At 39.5% G+C, this 21,590-nt stretch overlaps 1 protein-coding gene across 4 annotated transcripts in view; it reads right to left on the reverse strand.

Moving 5' to 3' along the window:
• LOC108709943 (neurobeachin) overlaps positions 1–21,590 on the reverse strand; it is a 444,274-nt gene that overhangs the window by 327,546 nt on the left and 95,138 nt on the right. For all 4 annotated transcript variants that reach the window (XM_018250245.2, XM_018250244.2, XM_018250243.2 and 1 more), the window contains exons 3-9: positions 13,719–13,819; positions 13,396–13,491; positions 12,245–12,366; positions 9,465–9,591; positions 8,941–9,060; positions 7,047–7,193; positions 164–361 (exon numbers count right to left, since the gene is read on the reverse strand). In XM_018250245.2, coding sequence (XP_018105734.1) covers positions 164–361; positions 7,047–7,193; positions 8,941–9,060; positions 9,465–9,591; positions 12,245–12,366; positions 13,396–13,491; positions 13,719–13,819 — 911 coding nt within the window. The remainder of the gene's footprint in view (positions 1–163; positions 362–7,046; positions 7,194–8,940; positions 9,061–9,464; positions 9,592–12,244; positions 12,367–13,395; positions 13,492–13,718; positions 13,820–21,590) is intronic.

Genomic DNA, 21,590 nt, shown 5'->3' on the forward strand with positions numbered 1-21,590 from the left:
TTGCTCTTTTGAGAAATGGATTTCAGTGCAGAATTTTGCTGGAGCAGCACTATTAACTGATTCATTTTGAAAAAAATGATTTTTCCCATGACAGTATCCCTTTAAAGTCTACACTTCGCCATATTAGCAAGCAAGTTGTGTGAATAGATCATTAAAGGCTTACCTGGAGCATTAACGCATGGGGTGAATGCACAAAAATGGATGCATTTTCCTTTGGTGATGATTCGAGGCAAAGCTGTGCATCGGTCGCCTTGGCGTTGTATGTAAAGGCTATACTGCTCGCTAGCTTCCCATCATACAGAACTTGTTTGTGGTGTTCAGCAAGATGGATATCGCTCTCCGACTTGAATTTAAAAGTACTCTGAAGGAAGAGAGATTACATGTTACAGAAATGCATTCCAGGTCCCTGGGTTATCAAGCCTAGGGCACACAACCTGGGACAGTAGTAACGGATAACTATTTTTAATACAGATGCTGCTTAAAGGTGTTGCGTCTCCTATAGTGTGTATATTTCATTCTAAATATATACATTACTTAAAAAATGAAAAAAATCCTTTTTATTGTGCAAATCAATGACACTTAGCTGAAACCTTGATTTTGAACAATATAAAGGATTTTTTCATTTTTTAAGTAAGCCCTGTGAGTGTGGAGTTATTTCTGTGAATGTATATACACACACACACACACACACACACTGTACATATACTGGCAGAAGAATTACTGTATCAGTCTGACTTCTTTGTCCCTTGCAGTACCACCTCTAGCCTGTTTTGCTAGCATCTATTAGAACAGAAATTTAATGGTTTTTATGCTATGGATAAATCAAGTAAAGTTTTAGGGCAAATTTAATTAAATGTGAGTTTGTGAAAAAAACTTGTGCCATTTTTTCTGGAATGCTAGCTTAGTTAAGATTTTTAAGGCATTCCAGCGAGAATCTCATGATTCGTTTTCAATAAGGCTAAATCTGAGAAAATAAATAAATAAAAGCTGTTAGAGAACATTCCTATTGACTTCTATACAACCTTGCCAGCTTTTACTTTTTCTGGTGACTGAGTTTTTTTTCCTATAAACAAATTCCGACCCTTCGATGTTTTGGAAAATACTCGCACCTTTTTTTTCCTTGTCCATGGGTATTTCTCTAATTGAGGGGAAACAAATCGACAACTCGATTTTTGATAAATTGGCCCCTTAATCTCAAATCAAAACAGAATGAGGAATGCATCAACTGTAAATTCATCAATTACCATGATTTTTATCAGAGAGAATAACAGACCCTTGTAACTGTTGATAGGCCCAGCGGCACCTTCATTCATTGACAAGTTTCGATCAATATTTGCCAGACAAGTCACCTACCCAAAGTTTTGAGAGGACCTAAAAATATTTTGGTGTGGCATTCCAATAGCTTATAGGTATGACACTGTACAGGTATGACACAAACAGAATGTTCAGCAAAGACAACAGTCTATGAACCCAGCCTTGTCCATTACATGACATATCCTGAGCAGGGTACAGCAGAGTTGTTTCGGAAGGCTGTCCCCATAAAGTCCAACAGCACCAGCAATGATCATTAACCCTAATGGAAACAGAGCACAGGCGTGTGTATCCCACGGATCATTAATAAACTATGGCCACTGATGTGGAATGAAACCCACAGTATCCCTCTCAGGGCTGAGTGACTGATGCTTATGAGAATTTTTCTCAGAACCAACTGGCAGAATGTCACAGAACCAAATACATATCAAGGACTGATTGATGGGCAACTGTTACATAGCAACGATGTCAGATAGTCCGAGCATGACCTGATTAGAGACTGCCATAAAACAAGCTGTCATTCCCGTCTGACATGGCTCTGTAAAGCAATGCAAGCAGTTGACAGCGACATAAAGACATTTAAAGGGATTCTGTCATGATTTTTCTGATGTCGTTTTTATTTCTAAATTAAACTGTTTACACTGAAAATAATTCACTCTACGATGTATAATTTATTTCCTGAACCAGCAAGTGTATTTTTTTAGTTGTAATATTGGTGTATAGGAGCCATCTCAGGTCATTTTGCCTGGACATGTGATTTCAGAAAGAGCCAGCACTTTAGGATGGAACTGCTTTCTGGCAGGCTGTTGTTTCTCCTACTCAATGTAACTGAATGTGTCGCAGTGGGACCTGGATTTTACTATTGAGTGCTGATCTACCAGGCAGCTGTTATCTTGTGTTAGTGAGCCGTAATCTGGTTACCTTCCCATTGTTCTGTTGTTAGGCTGCTGGGGGGGGGGGGGTGATATCACTCCAACTTGCAGTACAGCAGTAAAGAGTGACTGAAATTCATCACATGACTGGGGGCAGCTGGGAAACTGACAATATGTCTAGCCCCATGTCAGAATTCAAAATTAAATATAAAAAATTCAGATTTCAGTGCAGAATTCTGCTGGAGCAGCACTATTAACTGATGCATTTTGAAAAAAACATTTTCCCCCATGACAGTATCCCTTTGTCGAGTGTCCAGTCAAGCCCTAATTAATAAGCATTTTTAATGTATCTTGGTAGAATTAACCAGAATTAGAACTTACCAATGTTTTCTTACCCTAAATTTAATTTGCTGTGGGTCGTTAACATCTAATTACACCACAGGTAAATGACCTTTGCCACAAATTTTCAACTGTGTTTAACATTATTTATAAATATAACGGTCAGTAAAAGCAATATGTGTCTCTTTTTAGCACCTGCCCTGGTGGTTCTGACTTTTCATACAATCTTCAGAAAAGCAATAAAATACCATTGAAGCAGCATGCGACTGTGACTGCCTACATTGTTTTCAAGATAGAACCAGCAGTGCAGAAAGGGACAAATACTGCATTCAATGGTAATTACATTTACAAAGAACTTTCATTACAAGTATCCGGTGTTTTTAATGTATATTGTAATGCATTGTAATGTATTTTAGGGGTTTACATTATCTTTAGGCTTGTAGCATTCTACTTAAATAAAGTTGCTTAGCCCAGCTATCTGATGGTCCTTTTTTCTTTTCAATTTTTGCCTGAGCCATATGTAAGCGGAGTACATTTTAAATAAGGCTCAGAAGAGCACAAGACATCAAACATTTGACATTCCTTTTAGTCTTTTGCTAAATGAACCACAAATGCCACATTTAATCATGTTAAGAATGTAGTTCTATTGATTCGCAGGCTGCTTCATTAAGTATACTTTTAGCGAACCAAATACGTTTAATAAATTGGCTCGTTGTTAAAAGGGTCCGTTATGCACTCATCTGCAAATAATGGACATTCTGCTCCACAGTGGCTGCACATTTAAAGGAGAAGGAAAGGCTAAAACTAAGTAAGCTTTATCAGAAAGGTCTATATAAATACACCAGTAAACCATCAAAGTATTGCTTCTCTGAGTCCTCTGTCAAAAGAAACACAGCATTTCCTTCCTTTTATTGTGTACAAATGGGCTTCTATACCAGACTTCCTGTTTTCAGTTTAAACCTCCAGGGCAGGGCTTGAGCATGCTCAGTTTGCTCCTCTCCCCCTCCCTCCTCCCATCCCTGCTGTAATCTGAGCTCAGTGCTGTTAGTGAGCAGGGAGAGACTCAGGCAGGAAGTGATGTCACACCAAGCTTATATGGCAGCGTCTATCCTTAATAAACAGAGACATTGTTTAGAGCTGTTTACTCAGGTATGGTAAAGCATTCTGCAGAATAAATATAACGTTCTAGCTTGCACTATTGTGGCTAATCTGTTGGCAATGAACTGTCTTGGAGCTTTCCTTCTCCTTTAAAGTGGCACCAACATCTACTATATTACAATGCATGCCTGATATATCACATGACAATACTATAAAAGACACATTGGGGTTCATTTTCTAACATTGACCCAATTTGCAATAGGACAGGAACCGATGGAAACCAATCAATTATTTACATTGTTCTTCTTAATAATAATAAAGATGATCATTGATTGGTTGCTATGGGTGCAACTTTAGTCAGTGTTGGTAAATGAGCCAAAGGATCTTACAAACACATACATTTCCACGATTAATAAAACATGAAAGGTCTTTCTAACTCAGATATAGACAATTTATTCCATTTATAAAACGTAGTCCACTAATTACTTCTAGAATACAAACACCAGTTCTTAGCTTTCTCCCAAGGGTAATTCTAGTCTATATAATATAATACAATGTCTTTGTTAGAGGGGCATGTGTACACTTCCCCTCAGCCTATCAAGCCCTTTAGGAGCTGCCTAATCTGAAGTTGTACATTGTTATGTAACACAATATTCTGACTCACAAAGTCTTGACATTGAAGATGTTGCTATTCTGGAATTGGACTTTCAAGTGTTCCTCTAATATAGGGGAGTGTAAGGAGAAGGCTTAACCTATATAGTAGTGATCCACAACATGTTGCTCATCAACCCCTTTGATGTTGCTCCCACTGGCCTCAAAAGCAGGTGCTTGTTTTTCAATTCCTGGCTTGGAAGCAAGTTTTGGTTGCAAAAAAAACATGTGTATTTCCAAACAAAGGGGCTACCAAATGGCCAATCACAGCCCTTATTTTGCACCACCCATCTGAATGTTGCTCATGGGTAAAAATGTTAGTACAGTATGCAGGACTCCTATGCAGATCAGTAGACTGTTCATGTAACATATAACCCCCAGATACACTACTGGCACAAGTAGTTTTTCTCTTTCTGTGCTTGATTCTATTATCCATCCAACTGTCTCTCTTTCACCAACCACAATCTCTGCTGCACTCACAGCTTAATCTCTATTATTAATATATACGCTCGAAAGACTTCAAGTTTCACTGCTAATTCAGTCCCTGTTGCCTGAGTGTATTGCACATAATTTGGTGCAGTGTGATCCATTTGCATGGCCTTGTCAAAGTGGAGTGTCGTGGTCTGTGCTGCCTTATTTCACACAGCCTTGGATATCAATAAAGCTGAGGCTGGGTGTTGGCCTAGCCTTGCAGATAGTTGGAATTAGAAGACTATAAGACCCTGTTCAGATAAAGGAAAACTTATTTTGAGAAAAGGATCTTTGCAAGCTGTATGGTCTGTTAAATATCCATGAGTATGTGTTATTGTGCCTCTACACCCCCATGAAAGTTTAAGCTCTGTGCAGACTCTAAGGACAATGTCACACAGGGGGATTTTGTTGCCTACAGGAAAAAACTCACTTGTGACAAACATACATCCCCTCTGTGCCAAACCGGAATTGCCACGGTAAAACACCTATAAAAATCCATAACAGTGCCTAAATGCATTCACAGCACCCTAAAACTTCCTCCACACTCCTACAGGAGCATTTTACATCTGACCTTATGGAGTACATGCATGTAGCTTTAAAAGTTCAGCTCAAACTACAGCCAAATTTACAAATTGTGTCTCCTCTCAGTCCCTGGACCACAAACCAGGTAGTGCAGCAGCACAGAGCAGGAAGGTTTTGCCTTAGGCATTAAATGATCCTATACCTGTATCTAGCAATGGCCACCCCTTGATGCTGTATATTGCCTCTTCAGCATCTACTGTTGTGAGCCAATGTAGCTTAGCACTACCATAATCCACTATGGGCCAGAGATGACTGGTATCTGCAATAACTGTATTACCTAATGTAGCCAAGAACTAATATTCAATATCAAACATCCTATTTTTGCATATTCATTGAGTGATGAATAGTTTAAAGCCATTCCTTCCCTTTTTCTAACCATCTGATTAGAAAAAAGACTGCCTATTACAGCAGCAATATGAAAGATGTTCGTACAGTTAGATGACTATCCATGGACTTTTTTTTTTTTAAATGTACATAACTTGCTGGTGCTATATAAATAAATGATGATGATTTTGAGTGACACTTGTCTATCATGTATCCCTTTAATATCAGTCTCCTTGTGCCTTAACCCATTTTTTTAAGTTGTGTTACAGGCTCTTCAAGTAGAAACAAAGGCAGTGAATTGAAATGACAAGTGACAGCAGTTTTCATGCACCTTACAGGCATCCAGAAAAATGGCTAACTCCACTCTCGGCTGTCTGTCCCCATGCATCAACCACCACTACCTGCAGCACTTCTATTAATGTAAAGCTTTATGATCAGCAGCACAACAATAGGCTCATTAATGGACACAGAACAGCAATCTGCTTTGGCACATGGCAGATCAGTTAAAATGATCTCTAAGAAAAGCGATTCAAATTTGCTGCAGATTTGTACAGGAAACCCCCATTCACAAATACTTTAATACAGAAAAGCATTTTATATCAATATATTACATCTGTGTGTCTGAAAATATACTGTGTGTGTGTTAATAAAGATCATCCCCTTATCGTTTGCCCGGTGTGTGTTTTCTAGCACTAAGCTGCATTTTTGTATGCTATGGGTCTTAGGATAGGGCAGATAGAGCAACAGAGGGTCACTGAGGGAGTAGAGATAAAGTAAAACAGCCAACAATTATTTCTATCAGAACAAAAGCTGGTCCCTGTTTTTCATGAAGTGCAACTTTTAGTTCAACAGAAGTTGGGTGAGGCTTAGAATCCTGAACTTTGCACCTGATCTTAGATGGGTGCTCCAGGTTTCTTTCTTATAGCTTCTCTAAATTAGTACAGAGTGGCAGTTGATTTGTGTCTATGGGTTACCCCACTAGGGAAAACCACATAATCCCACTTTTAAAAACCCTTAAACCTTTACACTTTCTTTAAATCATTTTGTGCAACTGAAGGCCTTTAATTTTGGCATCTTCAATAGTCCCCTGATTATTTCATACCACAAACCATTGCAATCTGTAATGATCACGTTTAACAGGTTCCTAAGTCTAGCAATTATGGAATACATAGAGAGTGCTAAGCAGGAAGAAACAGGCAGAGACAGGGGTGCTTCGCCAATGAGGCGAGCTGAGGCTGTCGCCTCAGGCAGCAGCGCCCCACTAGGTACCAGGGGCAGCAAAAATGCTGTTCCTGGTACTTTAAGAGCGAATTTCCGGGGGAGGGGGGGCAGCAGCAACTGCTGCTGCCTCAGGCAGCAGAGGGGCCAGGGTCGCCCCTGGGCAGAGATATTGCTTACCTTATAGCCTGGTGCAAGCTGATGTATGGCAAAGATCTGTGCAGGGTTCAGAGCCTCGATGAATACATACAGAGCTCCGAGCTGCCCACAAAACACTCGATTGGCATCTGCAGTCTCTGATGAACCAAGGAAGCATTTGTCGTAACTCTGAAAATAACAGACAAAATTAGAAATAGTATATTGGAGCAATACCAGCTGTCTCATACTATAAAGTAATAGGAGTAACTTGAAGGGCTGCTGCTATGAGACTTTATGTAACCCTGAATCCAGACGTTTTACTTTTGTAAACCTGTTGATATGGAAACATGGCTTCTAGGGTGTGAGGAGTACCTAGAGGATAGGGTTATGGTGAGGGACATTTTGAGTACCAACGCTTTGAGGTTCAAGCATTAAATTGGGGTCTCATAATGCAATCCAGCCCCAAACCTCTCCTTAATTGACCTTCAAGGTGGTCTTTCAGGTGTAACTAGAAAAGCAAACAGGCTTTTGCTCCAGATTTCACCCTAACAGACCTTCAGTTTTACGGGGGAATGTAATAAAAATCGCTAACGGAAAAACTATTCGCAATGCGAAAAGTTATGTCTTTGCGCCAACAAATTTTGCGAATTTAATATAGCTTTTGCGAGCCCGGAAACTGTTTAGCGACCACTTCCGACAGTGAAAGACCGTTTGCGAATTTTATAGTTTGCGCCAATGCGCAGTCAATGTAATAAAACTTCTTCTTACATTCCCCTGTAAGTCTCCAGGGGGCATGGACAACAGATTGAGAACCATTGGGATAGGGTGAGCTAAAAATTCTGGCATAAGCATTGTGGCATAAGCAGTATGCCCTAAAGATATACATTGAGCTAAATAGCCTACAACTGTCAATTGGAACATACTGCTTAAAGGGGATGTAAAGACAAAAAAAGAAAATCACATTTTTACATTCTTTAATGAAAACGAAACCTATCTCCAATATACTTTAATTGAAAAATGCGTACCGTTTTTATAATAAACCTGACTGCCTGCTGCAGATAGGAAACTTCAAGCGGTCCCTAACTGCTCTGGAGGGAAACGATCATACTTTCAAACAGCAGGGGAGAGTCCCCCACCTTACTTCCCAGAACTCAAGCAGCTTTATTTGTTTCCCTGTAGAGCAGCCGGCGACTGTGTCGAGATTTGTATCCACAGACCCAGTGCAGTCTGTATATTCAGATTATTAATGTCTTGCTGTATCGGCTTCTATGGCAGAAATTATTTGACTTGTGCTGTTTTGATAAGTTATGACGATCCCTAAGCTTAACCTCCCAACTGAAGCCCAGACCACACTGAGCATGTGCATGGTCTTGCAAAGATGTATAACATTGTTACAAGATGATGAAACCCTGTGGCCACTTTGAAAACATAAATCATTTGTTTAATTAGGCTTCTGGTGCAGTAAGTTCATGATTATGTTTAGTATACAAAATACAGCATTTCTAGCATTATTCTAGTTTAGACTTTAGTTCCCCTTTAAGGCAATGCTATGCATGTGGCATTCCATATAATAATTACATGATGTTTTATGATGGCTACTACAGTATCTAACAGACCGTTATTTGCTTTTCTACTCTTCCTAGCCCACGCCATCATAATCCCTCTGCTTTTATTATCTATCATTCTCACCAATCAGCTAAGGCTTTGGAACAGTACCATATGCACACACACAATATAAACTTGTCTTGGAGTAAGAGTGGTATTAAGGAGCATACTTTGGATTCAAATATTCCAGGTGCGTGTGTATAATTGACATTTCACTAGTGGAGAAAGCTAATTTTAGCACCATCAGTTTAAAGTATCAGATTGTAGTACACATTGCAAGAAATGTTTAGAACACACTCCACAAAAACATATAAATATAAAAAAAACTCACATCATTTGTATTGACGTGCCATGCCATGTCTCCATAGGATACCAGCTGCCCGTTCACATAGCAACGGATCTCACTATTTCGCCAGCGGTTGTAGATGTGCACAATGCTGATCATATACCACTGGAAATAAAAATAATACATTGGGTTTTCATCATGGATACGCATCTAAAATAAAAATTATAGGGCTCATCTATGATCATTAAGATGCCATTTAAAACACAATTGCGCCTACTTTCAGTATTTGAACCTAATAATGGTTGAAGTCGCAGCAAGTTCTGGCACCTGCACCTATACCTGCCCTACAGGGCTGCACCTATAGCTGTGATGATGAAACATGAAGAAACAAGAAAAATACATATGGACAATACTTTACTAATGTTAGCACGTCTTCCATGCTGCGTAGTCTTGGCTTGTACATCTTAGCCCTCTTCTGGGAGAGCTCAGGTTGCACATTAATAGCAAATGCAGTTGTTCGCTATATTCCTGGGCCTGTATTCAGCACATTTATTCAAATTGTCACTTACCTTGCGGGGCTGGAAATCATACTTCACACAGTGCTGAAAACCTTTGCCTTTTGATTTTAAAGATGTCACTATCAAGCAGTTACCAACAAAATGTGCAGAATATCCGACACCTTTGCTTGTGCGAAAGCTGCAGGGGAAACAAAGTCATGAGCCAATAACTAGAAGGGTCGTATGTGTGCCAAAAGCAAAGAACCGCACCAGTGCTGCTTGTGCATAGAGACAGCTATAAATGCTATTATTCTTTTCCATACTTAATATAATAGCCCCGCACATAAGAATCCCTTGTGGCCATAAACAGATGGTATTATTTTTATTGTGGCTTAATAGGGATAAAAAAGGATCAAGAAAATTGCAACTCCTATTCACACGATTAAAGGAACACTTACAAAGTCCCTTACAGTTTATTATACTTTAACGGTCATACTTAAAACCAAGATAGATTAAATGAAAAATACAGCTTAAGAATGTTACTAGAAAGGTAAGCTAGGAAGTTATTTAAACGACTTGACATTACTCAGAAACAAAACTTAAATAGTTTTATTAATGAGCATAACTGAACTTGAATCTGTACATAACCACATATTGATATATTGTAAAGTAATCTTTCATCTTAAGAGTGTTTTTATCTTGCCTTTAACCTCCCCAATGAACTAATTCCAAAGTATATTTGTGCTCAGCGCTGCTCAATCCTTCCTGCATTCTGTTTCAAATCAAGCGCAGTTGCACCTATTGACTTAGAGGAACCCTGGAGCTTGTGCCACCTCCGGACCAGACAGTAGCTCCAGTGTCTTCTCATCACTCTGAACTTGCTCCTAAAGAATCGAGTGTACACATCGCTCTGCCACTGGAAATAAATCCAGCCAGACTGGGTATATTTTACAGCGCAATTGCATCTGTTTTACAGCTAAGAACGAGTGCAATTACACTAATTTTGATGCATTAACCCCATTGCAGCAGGATCAAAGCCCTCTTGCAACCTCAACAATGCTGAAATTATAATAACTGAAAATCTATGGGAAAAACCATGGCTATTGCACTCAATAATGCTCTTTGATCCCTGCATTTGTAGACATATATGAACCCTGTCATTAAAGGGGCACTACACCATCACAAAACTTAGCAGGGTCGGACTGGGGGGCCCGGGGCCCACCGGGACCGCTGTCCAGGGCCCCCTCTGGCCCCCGCTACCTACTTTGAGCTGAAGCGCCGATCAGCATACTCCGTCAGGCGGCGCATCGCGCATGCGCAAAAATCACTAAGCGCGCATGCGCAAAAGGCGCTAGGTGCGGGTGCGCAAATGGCGCTGCGATGCGCCGAAATAGTTTTTTCCGAAAAACTGTTTGGGAGAGGGGGGTCTGGCCCGGCGGGGGCCCACTAGGGTCGGGGCCCACCGGGTATTTTCCCGGTGTCCCGCCGGGCCAGTCCGACACTGAAACTTAGTTATTAATAAATACATGACATCTAGTTTTTTCTTTTTTACATTATTTCCTACCTTTTTTTCTAAATTGTATGTTTTAAAATGAATTATTTGGTGGCAGCTCTGCATAGCCAGGTTCCCAATTTTCTAAATTCACCTATTAACTTTTAGAATGACATAGATTCTAATCAACTTTTCACAGCTTTTCAATAGGTGATTGAGATGATTTACATTTGCATGGTTTGTGATTTATTATCCTCCCTATACTGCCTCTTTCTTGACTGCAACCACAATCTGCAACTTTAAGCTCTAATATGGAGAACCCTCTTTACCTCCTGTATTGGTCAATATTTGTATTTAATCTTTATGCTTGATGTATATGTCTATTGTGCAGCACTGTGAAATATGCTGGCACTTTAAAAATGTGATAATAATATTAGGACACTGTTTATCATATTGCATGTTTATAGTCAAAATATATTACAGAAAAAGGGGCATCAAAATCCAATGGGTCATATACAGAGTGTGGAGCTTGTGTTAAATAGCCTTGAACTAATATATTAACAGTTCCGTGTAAAAATAAAAACTGGGTAAATAGATAGGCTGTGCAAAATAAACAATGTTTCTAATATAGTTGGTTAGCCGAATATGTAATGTATAAAGACTGGAGTGACGATGTCTACATAACAGAACACAGCTCTCTAACTCTGAGTTAGTCAGGGACTTGAGGGGCTCCACATGGGACAAAACTGTTCAGTGAGTTTGCAATTTATCCTTAGCATTCAGCTCAGAATCAAAAGCAACAGTTATGACCCATGTGGCCCTCCCCTCAAGTCTCTGGTTGGTTACTGCCTGGTAACCAATCAGTGGAAACCAAGAGAGCTGCAAAGCAGGAAGTAGTGTTCTGGCTATTATGTTAGACATCCAGTCACTCTAGCCTTTATACATTACATTTTTGCCTAACTAACTATATCAGATGTTTTTTTATTTTGCACAGCCTATTTACCCAATAGTTATTTTTTAATTTTTTTACATTGAACAATTTTTTTACATTTTAACAGTAAAGAAAGTCATATTACTTAACGAAAACAGGTTTTGTAAAGGTGAATCACCTCTAATTGCCTCACTATCTCTATCAATAGTTCCCATCAGTATGTCTCCTGTTGTCTCTTTTGAGATCTTTAGTTTGGCAGTGAAATAGTAAAGAACTTGGAATAAAGCATGTCATTGGCTGAGCTTTGGAAGCTTTGTCTATGTACTGCTCAGCTTCCCAGCAATAAACTGGTTCTGCTGTACAAAGACCTACAGTATCCTTAGTTTAGGCATTGTATATAGGCAGCTCAGAGGAATATGAGTGACTTACCAGTAGAGGTATGGTTTATCCTTATCAACATTGATATTATTTAAGGGATCCATGCGAAACCATGTGTTCAGAGTAAAACCATTCTGGTAAGGCCACTTGGCAATTGGAGGCAGTGCAATAGCCTGGGATCACGCAAAGAAAAGAGAACATTGTATACTGCGGATATAGCAATGACCAGTATAGCTTTAAAGTAAATAATAAAAAAATATTTTTTACATTTAAATATGGATCTATGTATCCAGCACATACAAATAAACTACCACTAGGCAACAAGTGCCCTATTCTATTCTATAATTCTGTAGACAGCTATGCACAGTATGTGTATATATTCCCATTTTATTCTAAAGAGTGCATCTTGCAATGGAATCTATGCTTCCACTTTCAGCTTGAATCACTGACCCCATGGCTTAAGACACACTTTTTTAACTGAAGCCCTACTTGAAGCTTCAATGATTGGGACAAGGACTCCTGATGGTTTAACCCCTGGACCAGGACCCTGTTAGCACCACTGAAAATCGATATATAATAATAATAAGAGTGATGAAAAAAACAGTAAGGATGAGGAGATTTGCTCACAGTTCACCCCAGTCCATGGGCGCATAGTACATAGTAGAACTCAAAATATTGTAATTTCTCCAAAAAAAAACAAAACAAAATATAGCTTTCAATCCATTTATTGGGACATACAGGAAAAGGCCTGACGCGTTTCATGCCTGTTGAGGCACTTAATATGAATAAGTGCCCCCAACAGGCACGAAACGCGTCAGGCCTTTTCCTGTATGTCCCAATAAATGGATTGAACTTTTAATTATATTTTGGTTATTATTTTTTTGGAGAAATTACTCACAATCTTCTACTATGCTCTAAAAAGATGCCAAATGTTGATGAAGCAGCCATTGAAGAAGCATCTGGCTCACAAACCACCATATTCCGAATCGCACAGAGATTAATGCTGTGGAGTGAATGTCGTGTACACTGTATGTGTGCATCACTAAAATCAGCTCCAATTGTACTTCGTGCGCATACTTTATTAACACTGAATTTAACATGAACCCATTTATTATGCATCAATATAATGAGCAGCGAATTCCCACAGTGGCGGGGACAGAAATGAAAGAGATCTGATACATTTTTGAAGAAGCGGAACTTACTGCGGCACTCCTTCCAGGAAAGTTGAAAAATGTGTCAGGCCCGTGTCTCTGTGGCATCTGATTGAGCACGGATAACAGTTTCACCGCATGTCTTGGCTGCCAAAACAGTAAGAATAGCACAGGCTTAGTAGAAGCACTAGCCAGCATGAGCGACCATAAACAGAATGCTTAATTCAGAATGGGCTGTTAGAGGCTACTTTAAAGAGGCAATTAATCAGCAAAAGAAACACGTTTACTTTAACATGCCTCCGGAGAGAATTTATGACAGGCTAAAGCTGCAGTGAAGCAACATACGATATCGTGTGTCTCTGACCGCAGCTTACCCAGATTCCATTTTCTCCCCGCAGCATGCTGAACAGAAGCTTGAGCTCCTTCACTGTGATACTGTAGCTGGCAAGTACTCCCAGCATATCAACTAGAAGATCTGAAAAGAGAAAAATATGTTAAACTCGTTTGTCTCATTAGAACCCACTCTCCTTGCTAGGGCTTCCTCCTTCACTTTAGAAGTCGAAATTTTTAGGGGCAGATTTTTCAAGGGATCGAATAGTAAATTCGAATTTCGAGTGTCAACATACACACATTCTAATTTTAATCCTCCTATTTGAATGTAAATGTGAAATTTAACACACCTCAACCATGGATAACAGTCTTAATTCAATTATTTTCCACCTGCAGAGTTCATTTACAAGTCAATAGCAGAGGTCGATTGAGCCATTTGGAGATGTTAATAGCCTTCTTGACATTCTAGTAGCCTTAAAGGGATCCTGTCATCGCTTTTTTTTAAAAACACATCAGTTAATAGTGCTACTCCAGCAGAATTCTGCATTGAAATCCATTTCTCAAAAGAGCAAACAGATTTTTTTTATATTCAATTTTGAAATCTGACATGGGGCTAGACATTTTGTCAATTTCCCAGCTGCCCCTGGTCATGTGACTTGTGCCTGCACTATAGGAGAGAAATGCTTTCTGGCAGGCTGCTGTTTTTCCTTCTCAATGTAACTGAATGTGTCTCAGTGGGACATGGGTTTTTACTATTGAGTGTTGTTCTTAGATCTACCAGGCAGCTGTTATCTTGTGTTAGGGAGCTGTTATCTGGTTACCTTCCCATTGTTCTTTTGTTTGGCTGCTGGGGGGGGGGGTGATTTCACTCCAACTTGCAGTACAGCAGTAAAGAGTGATTGAAGTTTATCAGAGCACAAGTCACATGAAAGCTGGGAAAATGTCTAGCCCCATGTCAGATTTCAAAACTGAACATAAAAAAATCTGTTTGCTCTTTTGAGAAATGGATTTCAGTGCAGAATTCTGCTGGAGTAGCGTTTTGAAAAAACATGTTTTCCCATGACAGTATCCCTTTAAGGTCTGAAAATCCAATTTATGGAAAGATCCCTTATCCGGAAGACCCCAGGTCCCAAGCATTCTGAATAACAGTTCCCATACAACTTCTCTCCCTCTCTGGGGCAAAGCAATAGTAATAGTAAATTCGAATTCAAGTTTTCGAATGTCAAAATTCACACATTCTAATTTTAAAAGCCCTATTTGAATGTGAGATTTGTCACAACTTGACCATGGAAACAGTCCTAATTCGAAAATTCACCACTTAAAACCTGCCGAATTCATTTACAAGTCAATGGCAGAGGTCCGTTGAGCCATATGGAGATGTTAATAGCAATCCAGTTTTTTCCTACAATTCGAATACGAATCAAATATGATTCGAATTTGAGTCAGAACTATTCAATTAGATATTAGAGTTATTTTATAAAGTATTTACATAAATTTGACCTTTGATAAATGGGCCTCTAACTGTTTTATGACAAAATAGCACTGGAAGGGGGAAGGGATTACTAGCCAGACTAGCAGGTTCATTCTGCTTAAAGGAACAGTAACACCAAAAAATTAAAGTGTTTTAAAGTAATGAAAATATCATGTAGTGTTGCCCTGCACTGGTAAAACTGATCTGTTTGCTTCAGAAACACTACTATAGTTCATATAAACAAGCTGCTGTGTAGCAATGGCGGAAATTGAAAAACAGCTATATGGCACAGGTTAACTAATGGATAACAGATAACACCATTAGACAGACAGAGCTTATCTGCTATCTGCTGTGTAACCTGAGCCTTTTCTCCTTTGAATGGCTGCCCCCATTGCTACACAGCATCTTACTTATATAAACAATAATAGTGTTTCTTTAGCAAACACAGCAGTTTTACCAGTGCAGGGCAACACTGCATTATATTTTCATTACTTTAAAACACTTTTATTTTTTGACGTTACTGTTCCTTTAAGTAACAGAGACTACAGGGATGGTGTCCCATAAAAGAACCAAATATTAAAGGAAAATTAACCTGAAACTAAGGCCAAAAATGATAAACATTATGTTTAAGGCTTCTTTAAGTGCACAAGGCAACTGCAGCCCTTGCTGTGCAGATCTGTCTCTGAGTATGTTTACATGCTATAACCTGTTGTTAGATGCCTAAGCTCAGGGACCAACCATATCTTTATAGAACAGAACAGTGATCCTCAACCAGTGGCTCTTGGGCAATTGAAATCAACCCCTTGAATGTTGCTCCCATTGGCCTCAAAGCAGGTGCTTATTTCTGAATCCCAGGCTTGGAGGCAAGTTTTGGTTGTATGAGAACTAGCAGAAATGCCAAACAGAGACTCCTGTAGGCTGCCAGTCCACATAGAGGCTATCAAACAGCCAATCACAGCCCTTAATTGACCTCCCCTAGAACAATGTCCATGCTTCTGTTGCTTCCTGAATCTAGGGGGACGTCTGCAACAATAGTATAAATTCCAGAAAATCCTAAAATCTGGAAGAGAACTGTCTAAATGGGACCACGACTAAATGTAAAATCCAAGGAATGTCCTTAAAAATCAGGGTACTACTGTAATATTTTAGTCCCTAATTATTAATTCAGATTCCCAATACACGACAGCTCAGAAACCAATACATTCTGCACCAGACCTTAAAGGGGTCATTCACCTTTAAATCAATTTTTAGTATCATGTAGATCGTGATATTCTAAGACAATTTGAAATTGTTTTTCATTTTTATCATTCTAGGTTTTTGAGTTTTTATTCACCAGCTCTAAAGTTTGCAATTTCTAGAGTCCAAACTACCCTAGCAACCATGCACTGATTTGAATAAGAGACAGGGATCATCCTCCCACCCACGGCCTGCCCATGGCCCACCCAGACCTTATTTGTCTAACTGACACAGTTTTGAGTTGCCTACAGATTATAAATATCCCACTGCAGCATATCTCTACTTGTACCATTGCAGCATTAAGATACGAGAAACACAGCAAGTGCCATTTTACAAAAGCTTCATAGCCCCTGGGCAAGCAGGTATTGTATTCAACAAATCTGTGCAGGTACGGGGCTCACACAAATATGTAGAGCAACATCTATCTATGTCAGGGATGCCCAGCGTTTGTGGCTCCAGGCTGTAAAATATAACAGTAGGTGAAGGGTTATGGATACAATATATTTAATCACCCTACTTCTTGTACGGCATAAAGTTTAAAGTGTCGTATGTCAGCAGCTGAGTTTCCAGTTTGGAAATTCAGTAGCAAAGTGTTTTTTTTTTTTGTTTTGGAAAACTTGGAACCAGGCAGTGATTTAAACAAGGAAACTCGAAAGCCTATTAAGAAAACTCCTGTGGGCAGATGGACACCCTGGGATAACACTCAAAACACTGTGAGCCCCAACAACAGGAGGGGGTTTAGCCCTGCCAGATCTTAAATTATATTCTGACTAGTCAGTTGGTATTTGCATATTGGTGGATTGTCACTGGGTAACCTTGGCCCTCAAGGCAGCAGTAGTGGGATTCTTTGAAGCGTTGGCCAGATCACTGTATAGCGGTCCATCCCAACACTTCATTAATACAGTACCTATGCTTACAGTGATGCGGCCTTCCAGAAAGCCCTGGGCATGGTAATGGGCACCTCCTCGGCATGATCAATCTGGATCCCCTTGTAGGGCAATACCCCACTTTCAACTCATACCAGAAATCAGCTGTTGGGGCCAACTATAACATTATAGTTTTAAATGGCATCATTATAGGAGGGGAAATTAAACAATTTTCAATCTTACAACAAGAGTATAACCTCCCCCCTAGCATGGTGTTTCGCTACCTCCAGCTTAAAGGGGAAGGAAACCTAGTTGGCGCAAAAACCCTCCCCCCTCTTATTCCTGCTTTGACCGGCGCATGCGCAGTAGGAGCATTTCGCCGGTACAATCTACTGCGCATGCGCCAAAAGTACATCATGACTTTTGGCGCATGCGCAGTAGATCCGTACCGGCGAAATGCTCCTACTGCGCATGCGCCAAAACGCCGTTCAAAGCAGGAAGAAGATCGCGTGGAAGAAGATGTCGTCTGTGAACTCCCTGGACTGGACCTGCGCAGAAGGGTAAGTAACAAGTTAGGGGCATTTGCCCAGTGGGACGGGTAGGCCAGGGGGGAGGAGGGAGGGTGGGCAACACTCGGGAGGGGGGGAGGGTTTTTGCGCCAAGTAGGTTTCCTTCCCCTTTAAGCACGCATTCCAATCACAATTCCCTATTAGACCAATATTGACCAAAGAAACAACTTTAAAAAATACCTACTCAAGCCAGGTCTGCGAAAGCCACTTTCACTATGCAACAAGATCCATTGGAAAAGCCCAAGCAAAAAAGGATAACAACCCCGAATTGGAGGATGATAATTGGAGAGATGCTCTAAAACAAGCTCCTGAAATGTCTATGAAGGAGGGGTTTATACAAACCGAATGTATTAACAGAGTCTACTATACTCCATACAGGCTAGCTAAATTGTATCCCACAGCATTTGACACCTACCCAAAGTGCAAAACTGAGGTAGGAACCTTTTCTCATGAATTTTCGGAGTGAACAGTAGTTGAGCAGTTTTGGGCTGAGGTCATACAATACATTGCGGCAAATCTCAACCTGCCTGAAACGCTCTCCCCTAGTTTGTCTTCTTGGAGTCATATACGAATCCATTGTGTTATCGTTTGTGAGACTTTGTTACTTACAACTGTTGTTAAAAAAATCAATTCTACTTCACTGGAAGTCTATGACAGCCCCCTCACTCAACTTCTGGAAAGAAAAACTACTCTCTCTCTAAACAGAAACGAACATGTGTAGCCAGAGGCTGCCCAAAAAAATGGAATGCAGTATTGGGCACCTGGGTAGCAGTGCAAAGAATATGATACAACATAGGTATTCATACATATGGATGTACGAGTCACTTGACTATCGTAAATGGCCCTTGAGACGCTCTCTGCCTTCTCTCTCTTCCTCTATCTCACCTACTTTTCTTCATCTTTTATTTATCTGTTGTTATTTTAGTTTATGTTCTAAAAATGGGAGAAAAATAAAATCTTTAAAAAAACAAAACAAAAAAAAAACACAAGGAACTGTATGATGAACAGGACCTGATTAAAAGATAAGCAGTAAAAATTAACAAGAACTTTAAAATTTAAGTCTCACAGGGGGTTGCGGGAGTCACTGACCGTGGAGGGCCCAGGACTGTGGAGGGCCCCGTAAGAGTTTGGTTAAATAGGTCAGCTTACCAATGTTTTGGGGCCCTAAATAGAATTTGCTGTAGAGCCCAGGAACATCTACTTAAATCACTGTAAAAAATCAAACTTTTTTTTTATCATGGAATCCCTTATCCAGAAACCTGATATCCAGAGATCTCCAAATGACAGGGAAGCTATCTGCCATAGACTCTAATTTATGCAAATAATTAAATTTTTTTTAATGATTTCCGTTCACTATAATCATAAAAACTTGCTTGTAATTGATGGTAACAAAACTGCATGAATCATATTGGTGGCAAAACAATCTTGTTGGTTTTATTTGAATGATAAAATGTGGTGATCCAAATGATGTTAAGATCCCTCCTCTGCAAAAGCCCTGGTCCCAAGCATTCTTGATAATGGAACCGATGCCATTACTGATTTATAGGCAAATTTCCATTGGCAGTTGGTGACAAATCACAGTACATATTTATTTACATGATGGAGGAAAAGAGGAGAAAGAAAAGGGGGGGGGGAGTTGGAAAAGGAGGAAAGAATATGGAAAGATATAAATAATAGCAGAGCATGAGGACGGTGGAGCTGACAACTGAGGGTGTTAAAGGAACAGTAACTTTAAAAAATTAAATTGTTTTAGTTTTAAAGTACTAAAAATATAATGCAGTGTTGACCTGCACTAGTAAAATTGGTGTGTTTGTTACAGAAACACTACTATTGTTTATATAAATAAGCTGCTGTGTTGCGATGGGGGCAGCCATTCAAAAGAGAAAAGGTTCAGGTTACACAGCAGATAAATTCTGTAGAGTATACTAGTGTTCTCTGTTATCCACTATTTAACCTGTGCCATATAAGCCTTTTTTTCAATTTCCGTCATTGCTACTCAGCAGCTTGTTTATATGAACTATAGTAGTGTTTCTGAAGCAAACACATCAGTTTTACCAGTGCAAGGCAACACTACATGATATTTTTATTACTTTAAAACACTTTAATATGTTGGTGTTACTGTTCCTTTAAGTAAAGCAGATATACAGATCTAGCAGCTTACAAGTGTATCCAGAGCATGTTGTGCAAAATAGGCAACAAGGGGCGAATGTACTGTTCTAGTTGTTCAGAGGCAAAACCTCTAAATGGCAAATCAACTACAGCCCAATATACAGGGACTCTATGGTCAAATTGGTTTCAGGTGGTTGGCTTTACAACTGCAGCACTGGGAGGCAATAAACCCTAATGGAAGGAAGCCGGCAGCATGTTGAACTCCTAAGAAAAGTTTATTTATTTTGCACAATATCAGAAGTTACCAGCAAGTCACTGGCTGGTCTGATGCAAAAGAAATAAAACGGCTTATAGTATTGTGTATGTATTTCTATATACTAGATATGTGTACTAACCAAAAGCCAATTTAAATTCCTGAATGTTTTCACAGGGTGAGAGGAACCCAACTGATACATGAGGAGAACATATAGACTCCTTGTAGAATTGACCTCATTCTGCAAGGACACCTCTACCACCTCAGATGTGCAGGACTGCCAAACGTTCATTACTTTAAAAACAAAACTATGAGATAAAAATACCAGAAATAAATAATAGAATTGTTGATAATGCAGACTAATGAGAATTTCATTTAAATTATGATTTTTGTTTTTTTTTCTCCGTAATAAGCCCTTGACGGCATTTGTCCATGTAATTTTTAGAGATAAGTCAACCTTTAAAATAAGTGAAAGTTACATTGATGATGGGGCTATTCTAAGCACTTTTGTAATATACATACATTCATTATTTATTTTGTTTTTATTCCAAGATATTAAGGGATACATGTGCAGTTAATATGAATTAATTTTGTTACAACCGCGCCACCTGCTGGTCATTTTCCCACCAGTCTGACCATGAAGTAGTCAAGAAAGTTGTCAGGAGAAAGAGATTGCTCTGATGTTCTTCTGCTTAGGATAAAAATTAGAAACCTCTCAAATCTTTCCTAAGCAGAAGAACATCAGAGCAGTGTCTTTCTCCGGACAACTTCCTTGACTACTTGGTGGTCAGTGGTAGAAAATGACCAGCAGGTGGTGCAGGGATCCTGTCATCGGAAAACATGTTTTTTTCAAAACGCATCAGTTAATAGTGCTACTCCAGCAGAATTCTGCACTGAAATCCATTTCTCAAAAGAGCAAACAGATTTTTTTACATTCAGTTTTGAAATCTAACATGGGGCTAGATATTTTGTCAATTTCCCAGCTGCGAGAAAATGCTTTCTGGCAGGCTGCTGTGTTTCCTTCTCAATGTAACTAAATGTGTCTCAGTGGGACATGGATTTTTACTATGGAGTGTTGTTCTTAGATCTACCAGGCAGCTGTTATCTTGTGTTAGGGAGCTGCTATCTGGTTACCTTTCCATTGTTTTTTTGTTTGGCTGCTGGGGGGGGGGGAAGAGAGGGGGGTGATACCACTCTATCTTACAGTACAGCAGTAAAGAGTGATTGAAGTTTATCAGAGCACAAGTCACATGACTTGGGGCAGTTGGGAAATTTACAATATGTCTAGCCCCATGTCAGATTTTAAAATTGAATATAAAAAAAATCGGTTTGCTCTTTTGAGAAATGGATTTCAGTGCAGAATTCTGCTGGAGCAGCACTATTAACTGATTCATTTTGAAAAAAATGTTTTC

This window comes from Xenopus laevis, chromosome 2S (genome assembly GCF_017654675.1).
Source record: "Xenopus laevis strain J_2021 chromosome 2S, Xenopus_laevis_v10.1, whole genome shotgun sequence".
Lineage (NCBI taxonomy): Eukaryota > Metazoa > Chordata > Amphibia > Anura > Pipidae > Xenopus > Xenopus laevis.